Source organism: Catharus ustulatus, chromosome 6, assembly GCF_009819885.2.
Source record: "Catharus ustulatus isolate bCatUst1 chromosome 6, bCatUst1.pri.v2, whole genome shotgun sequence".
In the NCBI taxonomy this organism is placed as follows: domain Eukaryota; kingdom Metazoa; phylum Chordata; class Aves; order Passeriformes; family Turdidae; genus Catharus; species Catharus ustulatus.
Genome location: NC_046226.1, coordinates 58247225 through 58256200, shown reverse-complemented (window position 1 = coordinate 58256200; position 8976 = coordinate 58247225). Strand labels below are relative to the sequence as shown.

The 8976-nt window shown below is 62.8% G+C and overlaps 1 protein-coding gene across 1 annotated transcript; it reads left to right on the top strand.

Moving 5' to 3' along the window:
* Window positions 1-7082: 7082 nt before the first annotated feature.
* Window positions 7083-8740, top strand: LOC116997738 (serine/threonine-protein kinase pim-1-like). The gene is made up of 3 exons (XM_033062816.1): window positions 7083-7851; window positions 8249-8425; window positions 8637-8740. The coding sequence occupies exons 1-3, from the start codon at window positions 7116-7118 to the stop codon at window positions 8738-8740; spliced, it is 1017 nt and encodes a 338-aa protein (XP_032918707.1). The 5' UTR covers window positions 7083-7115.
* Window positions 8741-8976: the final 236 nt, after the last annotated feature.

Below are 8976 nucleotides of genomic sequence, written 5' to 3'. Positions count from 1 at the left end.
CTGCAGAGGCTCGGGGAGACCTGTCAGTCTGCGGAAGGGGCAGAGCCCGGGGACAGGTCTCCCAGCTCCCTTGGACTCACGGGCGCAGCCCTGACCGTTGATGTGGTCAGGGAAGGCCCAGGAGGCCAAATGGGAGCCCAGCCCGAGCCAGGGGAGCCTTGTGAGGAGCAGCTGGCGGAGCAGCAAGCGTCCTGGAGCCGGCCGTTGCCGGCCCACAGCTGCCAGGATGCTGTGCCGGGTGTGGCAGCTGGCAACAGCCGCAGCCTGGAGGTGGAGATGACCCTCGAGACACCAAGGGGTCTCCTCCATCTGCAGGAAGCTGCCCCAAGAGAGCCCTCGACCACCACAAAGGGCTCTCTAATAGCAGGTGAGATCTGCCCAGGAGATGCCTGAGGCTCCCCCGGGGCTCTCGAGGGGCATTCCCAGGCCAGGGCCCCTGAGAGCAACCTGGTCTCTGGTTGCTTCAAAAACCCCTGTCTGCTTTACAGCTGCTCCTGGGATCCCCCTGGGCGAAGCCTCGGGCTGTAGCCCCGGCCGTCCTCAGCAGCAGAGGGCAGACCACGAGGCCGGGGACAGCTACGGTGCCGTCCTGCTCCGCTGCTCAGCGGCTCCTGCAGCCATCTCTGGGCCCGGCCCTGCCCCAGCTGTGCCGCTGGCCAGCTCGAACACTAACAGGGAGCGGCCACTGCCCGGCACGCAGCAGGAAGCAGGTGAGAGCAAAGTGGCCCGCGGCGGCTCGGCCCGCCTGACTGGCGTGCAATTGGGAGGGGGGCCCTGGACGCATGGCTGATGGCTGGCTCTTGGCCGCAGGGCAAAAGAAGCAGCTGCAGGAGCTGTACCAGCTGGGCCCGCAGCTGGGCAGCGGTGGCTTCGGCACCGTTTTCTCGGGCACGCGCCTCTCCGATGGGAGCCCGGTGAGTGGCCGCAATGGCCGGGCGTGGCAGGAGGGGCAGGGGCGGGGAGGGGCCGGGCTTGAGCTCAACCCCCCTCTCTCCATGGCTTGCAGGTGGCCATCAAACGCGTGGCCCGGGAGAGCGTCCTGCAGTGGGACGAGCTGGTGCGTGAGCGGGGCCAGCGGGACAGAGAGGGCCGGGGCGGGCAGGGATAAGGCCGGGGCCTGGGCAGTGGCAGGCGGAGGATGGCGGGGGGAGCGGGCGTGGGCTCAGCGTGCCAGCCGGGGCATGGCGGGCCTGGCGGTGCCAGAGACCGGTGGTGGGGCCGGGCAGGGGGCACCTCCCAAGCACAAAGCCCAAGCAGGAGGGAGGCTGCCCGGGGGTGAGCACTGGGCCATGCCAGGCAGGGAGGGGGCAGCACAGCCACAGGGCAACATCAGGCCTGCTGGAGGCATTGTCTTCTCCTCACAGCCCGACGGCACCCGTGTGCCCATGGAGGTCGTGCTGATGGAGAAGGTGGGCTCTGGTTGCCACTACGTCATCCAGCTCCTCGACTGGTTTGAGCTGCCTGACAGCTTCCTACTGGTCATGGAGCGTCCGGAGGCATCGCGGGATCTCCTGCAGCTCCTGCTGGAGCACGAGGTCCTGAGCGAGGAGATGGCGCGCTGGCTTTTCCGCCAGGTGCTGGAGGCCGTGCGGCACTGCACCGCCTGCGGCGTCCTGCACCGCGACATCAAGCCCCAGAACCTCCTCGTGAACCCGGAGAGTGGCGACCTGAAGCTCATCGACTTCGGTTGCGGCACCTTCCTCCAGGAGCGACCCTACACACAATTTGCCGGTGAGCCCAGAGCCCGGGCCCTGCTCCCAGTGCCAGGCACTGCACGGCCCCATTCCCTCCTGCGCTGCACGGCGCGGCCTTCAGCCGACTGCCGGCTGCCGTGCATTTGGCACAGGGCAGATGCCGTGCCCAGAGCCGGCTGCCGGCCCTGCCCACACAGAGGGGACTGCAAAAGCCGGGCTCCGGCGCCTGGGCTTGCCTGGCCTGCAAGGCTGTGGGCTGCTCCGCTGGCCTCCTTTGCCTTGCAGGATGGTTTCTTGGCTTTGGCCAGTTGTCTGGGGGACGTGGGGTGGCCTGCGGGAGAAGTCCAGGTCGCCGGCACAGCCCCTGCCTCAGCCAGGAGGCTGGCGCCAGGCTCTGCAAGGCAGCGGCTGCGCCTGGACAGCACCGCCTGTCTCCCCTAGGAACACACGTGTACAGCCCACCCGAGTGGATCGCCTGTGGCTGCTACTACGGCCATTCGGCAACCATCTGGTCCCTGGGCGTGCTGCTGTACGTCATGGTCTGCGGGAACCTCCCCTTCTGCAAGGACCATGACATCGTGTCGGGGCAGCTCTTCTTTGGGCACCAGGTCTCTCCAGGTTGGTATCCAGCCTCAAGAAGGCAGGCTTTGGCAGGTGACGGCAGCGTGCAGCCTAGCTTGGCTCAGTGCGGCACGCGTGGCTGAAGGAGGCGGCCGTGTCCCGCTGTGCCGCTCTCCCGGGACAGACTGGGTCGGGTCCCACGGGCTCCGGGGGCTGCTGGGCAGGAGCCTTCTGCCACTGACCGGCGCTTTCTGCCTTCTCTCCCCAGCGTGTGAAGATCTGATCCGCTGGTGTTTGGCCAAGCACCCCGCGGACAGGCCGGAGCTGGAGGACATCTTGTGCCACCCTTGGGTGCGGGGCGGGCGTTTCTGATGCCTTACCAGAACCTCTGCAGCACCCAGTTACCACGTCCCACGCAGGACCCAAAAAATAAAACATGCATAAACCCATTCTGGCCTGTCAAGTCCGGTCCTTGTCAGCAGCTTCAGCTACAGAAACCTCTTGGGCAAAGGGGGAATCCCAGGGCTGCCCTCAGCCTTCCTCAAGCTTCCCACGTCTTTCCTTCAGCATGGGAACTTTGTGTCTTCTAGCACAGGCTGGAGGGTTGGCAGGGCCTTGAAGAAGCCAAGAAATGCAACAGTGAAACAACCGCTGTCCTTTCAAGCTGATGTGCCCACACCCTGTCTCCTGAAGTGAAAGGAGAGAGGCCTCTGGCTGCATTCCCAGGGCCAGAAGTTGCCAGGGGCAGAGGCACTTGCTCTGCTAGCAAAGCTGGGAGAAGAACCAGAAGCACCAAAAGGTCACTTCAAGTAGAGCCCTGATTACCTCTTCCTTTCTTTCTTCCTTCATTCCTTCCTTCATTCCTTCCTTCCTTCCTTCCTTCCTTCCTTCCTTCCTTCCTTCCTTCCTTCCTTCCTTCCTTCCTTCCTTCCTTCCTTCCTTCCTTCCTTCCTTCCTTCCTTCCTTCCTTCCTTCCTTCCTTCCTTCCTTCCTTCCTTCCTTCCTTCCTTCCTTCCTTCCTTCCTTCCTTCCTTCCTTCCTTCCTTTGCAGGCCTCACAGCTCATGCCTTACCCTCCTTCCTCCCCTGGGCACCTCCTCACAGTAAGGGGGGAGCTCCCCCCCAGCCCAGGACTCACCAGCTCAGCCCCCACCAGAGCCAGGCCATTGCCTGAGCCCCACGTGCCCTGAGCCAAGTGGGGATTGGCAGCCGTCCCGGCCACAGCGACAACAAATCCATCGAGGTTCACACCTCTGACAAGAGGAAAAGGGCCAGCAAAACCTCAGCTTGGGCCACGAGGAGAGAAGGCTTCAGGTTGCAAGGTCCCTGGGGAAAATGTGTTGGAAGGTGCTGGGCTCCATCAGTGCTGCTCTCTTTTGAAACATCACCTCCTGAGGGCACACGAGCCGGCCATTCCTACATGTCGCAAGCCAAGCAGGTGAGGCACAAGGCTGCCTTGCCTAAACAGGCAACTTCTCTGGGAAAAAGCATGCAAAAGGAAGCTGTGTGCCCTGTGGAATCCAGGTCAGGAGAAGAACACACAGATGCTTCTTGCCATTTGCCACTGTGGGGGGGAAAACTGGTGTGGTGAAAGCTCAACTGGAGATGCAGGCGACCAGAAATAAAAAGAGGGGGGGGAACAATCAAAAGGGTGTTTTAAAACACGTTGATGGCAAAAAACATTGTAGAAAGACCATCATCCCCTTGCAGGATGTGGATGGTCACTCAACAAACAGGGACAGAGACACGGTACAGCTGTTTCATACCTTCTTTGCCTCCATCTTCAACATTCATCCCTCCCTTTGATGCCCTCAGTTTTAGCTTTCATACTTTTCAAGTTTTGTTCTGCCTTTGTGTGTAACTCTGGACTTCATCTAAAGCTCTCGTTGCAGTTTTCTTGGACAAAGCAGTCCTTTTCCAGCCTGAGAACCAAGGACACCCTTGCAGCTTCTGGCCCAAAAGTGTAAACAGCGGCGAAGGGAAGAGAGCAATCTGGGAGGAGGGAACTTCATAAGCTGAAGCTGTGTTTGGACAATTAACCCCGAGAATGGCAATGGACCTAAACTTCAAAAGTGTGAAAACCTGTGATGGGTCGTCCGTCTTGCGTCCATCTTGGCTAGAGCCACGGCCAGGCTCTTGTGCTGGCCAAGGTGTATCCTTTGAAGGCCTTTGAATAAACACCGACTTGATTCCTTGAACACTGTCCAGCTCCTGTTGCAGGCAGCCTCTCTGAGGCTCCACCTTCCCAGTAGAAAACATTGCACTGTACCGAGGGACACTGCAAGGCCCTTGAAGAGAGCAAGCCCTGCTCAGCAGAAAGCAAAGCAACCCCTATGTTTGATGCACAGCATTCCCACGCAAACGCAACACGGGCCAGCTCTTGGGAAGAAAGAAACCTTCTGGCAGAGAAAACCAGAGCAGTGGGGGCACCGTGAGCGCTCCTTAGCAAAGCCTGATGTATTTAGAGCAGAGGCACTGCAGAGGTCAGTGAACCGCTAGCAAAATTCTCTGCCTGCCCTCGACAGCCAGCTCAGGAGAGCTCCCCAGAGACAGAGAAACTTCAACTCCCTTTGTCTCTGGAGGATCTGCTCAGGCACAGAGTGCTGGGGTGTTTCCAGTTGGGAACGCTGCAGCATCCTGGGAGCCCTGGGCTCGGCACTGCTGGCAGCAGCGCTCCTCCTGATATGCCACTTGCTCCAGGGAACGATTCATTGCCAACGGCCTTGTCGCATTTTGGGGCTACGCGAGCAGCGTGAGGAATGCAACAATAAGTTCCTTCGTGTAATGGAGAGGGGAAAAGCCCTTTATTGAAAGAAACACTACACTTTTTATACAATGGTTCATGGAGCCAGGATAGACATGATCTGATTGGTCTGAGGAAGGCAACACCTCTTGAAAACGTGCTTTTACGAAAAACATCACGTCTCCAGCAGGTGTTTAGTCACTGTTATCCTTTCTTGTCCTTGAGAATCCTGAGAACAGGCTGCTTTATGGATTCCCAGCAGTATCCTAAAGGACACAGGCTGAGCTCCCAGTCTTATTTCCAGGCTCCTTGCTTCCAGGCTTTCTCTGGCCACGTGCATCTTCAGCCATGAGCCGGTTCCGCTGATCCCTGAGGCAGGGCGGGGCTGTGACGGCACAAAGGGGCTGAACGCTGGAATGAGCCGGGGCTGTGATGTCCTGGCCGCAGCACTGTGACATCACCGCGCTGCCGCTGTAAAACCCGGGCCAGCAGCCACAGCCGCCAGTGCAGTCGAGATGGGACGTGCCGGAGCCATGAGTGACGGTGTCGTCCCAATGATTGCGCTTTTCCTGCTGCTGGCCACCGTGGCTGTGTGCTGGGCCCTTGGCCACTGGCAACCACGGAGGCGGCAGTCAACAACAAAGCGCAGGAAGCGCCCCATGGTCTGGCCCAGAGGCTCCCGGAGGAAGGCAGGAGCCCCGGTGGCTCCCGGCTCCTTCAGGCCTCGGGCCAAGCCTCGCAAGCGGCCACGTGCTCCTGCGAGACCCCTGGGCAGCCCCTGCAGCTGCGGCCCCCTGGTGGCCGTGGCCCAGGAGCTGCAGGATCTGATGCTGCTGCTCAGGGATCGCAATGGGGCACGTGCGCCGCTTTATTCAGGGATGTGGCAGGCCTTGTGGAGGGAACTGGCGGAGCTGGTGAAGCGAGGCCACCTGGGCCGCTGTGGCTCATCCGGCTCCACAGGAGGCCCCCATCCCTGTGAGAGGCCTCTCGCCTCTGCTGCGAGAGCCTCAGCCCTTGCAAGGATGGCACAGCAGGGGAGACCCGCCATCCATGCAGGGGCCTCAGGCTGTCAGAGACCCTCCATCCCGCCACCAGCCTCTGCTCTCTCTGACAGCCGCCATCCCCTGCAGAGGCTCGGGGAGACCTGTCAGCCTGCAGAAGGGGCAGAGCCCGGGGACAGGTCTCCCAGCTCCCTTGGACCCACGGGCGCAGCCCTGACCATTGATGTGGTCAGGGAAGGCCCAGGAGGCCAAACGGGAGCCCAGCCCGAGCCAGGGGAGCCTTGTGAGGAGCAGCTGGCGGAGCAGCAAGCGTCCTCGAGCCGGTCGTTGCCGGCCCACAGCTGCCAGGATGCTGTGCCGGGTGTGGCAGCTGGCAACAGCCGCAGCCTGGAGGTGGAGATGACCCTCGAGACACCAAGGGGTCTCCTCCATCTGCAGGAAGCTGCCCCAAGAGAGCCCTCGACCACCACAAAGGGCTCTCTAATAGCAGGTGAGATCTGCCCAGGAGCTGTCTTAGGCTTTCCCGGGGCTCTCGAGGGGCATTCCCAGGCCAGGGCCCCTGAGAGCAACCTGGTCTCCGGTTGCTTCAAAAACCCCTGTCTGCTTTACAGCTGCTCCTGGGATCCCCCTGGGCGAAGCCTCGGGCTGTAGCCCCGGCCGTCCTCAGCAGCAGAGGGCAGACCACGAGGCCGGGGACAGCAACGGTGCCGTCCTGCTCCGCTGCTCAGCGGCTCCTGCAGCCATCTCTGGGCCCTGCCCTGCCCCAGCTGTGCCGCTGGCCAGCTCGAACACTAACAGGCAGCGGCCACTGCCCGGCACGCAGCAGGAAGCAGGTGAGAGCAAGGCGGCCCGCGGCGGCTCGGCCCGCCTGACTGGCGGGCACTTGGGAGGGGGGCCCTGGACGCAAGGCTGATGGCTGGCTCTTGGCCGCAGGGCAAAAGAAGCAGCTGCAGGAGCTGTACCAGCTGGGCCCGCAGCTGGGCAGCGGCGGTTTCGGCACCGTTTTCTCGGGCACGCGCCTCTCCGATGGGAGCCCGGTGAGTGGCCGCGACGGCCGGGCGTGGCAGGAGGGGAGGGGCGGGGAGGGGCCGGGCTTGAGCTCAACCCCCCTCTCTCCATGGCTTGCAGGTGGCCATCAAACGCGTGGCCCGGGAGAGCGTCCTGCAGTGGGACGAGCTGGTGCGTGAGCGGGGCCAGCGGGACAGAGAGGGCCGGGGCGGGCAGGGATAAGGCCGGGGCCTGGGCAGTGGCAGGCGGGGGATGGCGGGGGGAGCGGGCGTGGGCTCAGCGTGCCAGCCGGGGCATGGCGGGCCTGGCGGTGCCAGAGACCGGTGGTGGGGCCGGGAAGGGGGCACCTCCCAAGCACGAAGCCCAAGCAGCAGGGAGGCTGCCCGGGGGTGAGCACTGGGCCATGCCAGGCAGGGAGGGGGCAGCGCAGCCACAGGGCAGCATCAGGCCTGCTGGAGGCATTGTCTTCTCCTCACAGCCCGACGGCACCCGTGTGCCCATGGAGGTCGTGCTGATGGAGAAGGTGGGCTCTGGTTGCCACTACGTCATCCAGCTCCTCGACTGGTTTGAGCTGCCTGACAGCTTCCTACTGGTCATGGAGCGTCCGGAGGCATCGCGGGATCTCCTGCAGCTCCTGCTGGAGCACGAGGTCCTGAGCGAGGAGATGGCGCGCTGGCTTTTCCGCCAGGTGCTGGAGGCCGTGCGGCACTGCACCGCCTGCGGCGTCCTGCACCGCGACATCAAGCCCCAGAACCTCCTCGTGAACCCGGAGAGTGGTGACCTGAAGCTCATCGACTTCGGTTGCGGCACCTTCCTCCAGGAGCGACCCTACACACAATTTGCCGGTGAGCCCAGAGCCCGGGCCCTGCTCCCAGTGCCAGGCACTGCACGGCCCCATTCCCTCCTGCGCTGCACGGCGCAGCCTTCAGCCGGCTGCCATGCATTTGGCACAGGGCAGATGCCGTGCCCAGAGCCGGCTGCCAGCCCTGCCCACACAGAGGGGACTTCAACAGCCGGGCTCCGGCGCCTGGGCTTGCCTGGCCTGCAAGGCCGTGGGCTGCTCCGCTGGCCTCCTTTGCCTTGCAGGATGGTTTCTTGGCTTTGGCCAGTTGTCTGGGGGACGTGGGGTGGCCTGCGGGGGAAGTCGAGGCTGCCGGCGCAGCCCCTGCCTCAGCCAGGAGGCTGGCGCCAGGCTCTGCAAGGCAGCGGCTGCGCCTGGACAGCACTGCCTGTCTCCCCTAGGAACACACGTGTACAGCCCACCCGAGTGGATCGCCTGTGGCTGCTACTACGGCCATTCGGCAACCATCTGGTCCCTGGGCGTGCTGCTGTACGTCATGGTCTGCGGGAACCTCCCCTTCTGCAAGGACCATGACATCGTGTCGGGGCAGCTCTTCTTTGGGCACCAGGTCTCTCCAGGTTGGTATCCAGCCTCAAGAAGGCAGGCTTTGGCAGGTGACGGCAGCGTGCAGCCTAGCTTGGCTCAGTGCGGCACGCGTGGCTGAAGGAGGCGGCCGTGTCCCGCTGTGTCGCTCTCCCGGGACAGACTGGGTCGGGTCCCACGGGCTCCGGGGGCTGCTGGGCAGGAGCCTTCTGCCACTGACCGGCGCTTTCTGCCTTCTCTCCCCAGCGTGTGAAGATCTGATCCGCTGGTGTTTGGCCAAGCACCCCGCGGACAGGCCGGAGCTGGAGGACATCTTGTGCCACCCCTGGGTGCGGGGCGGGCATTTCTGATGCCTTGCCCGAACCTCTGCAGCACCCAGTTACCACGTCCCACGCAGGATCCAAAAAATAAAACATGCACAAACCCATTCTGGACTGTCAAATCTGGTCCTTGTCAGCAGCTTCAGCTACAGAAACCTCTTGGGCAAAGGGGGAATCCCAGGGCTGCCCTCATCCTTCCTCAAGCTTCCCACGTCTTTCCTTCAGCATGGGAACTTTGTGTCTTCTAGCACAGGCTGGAGGGTTGG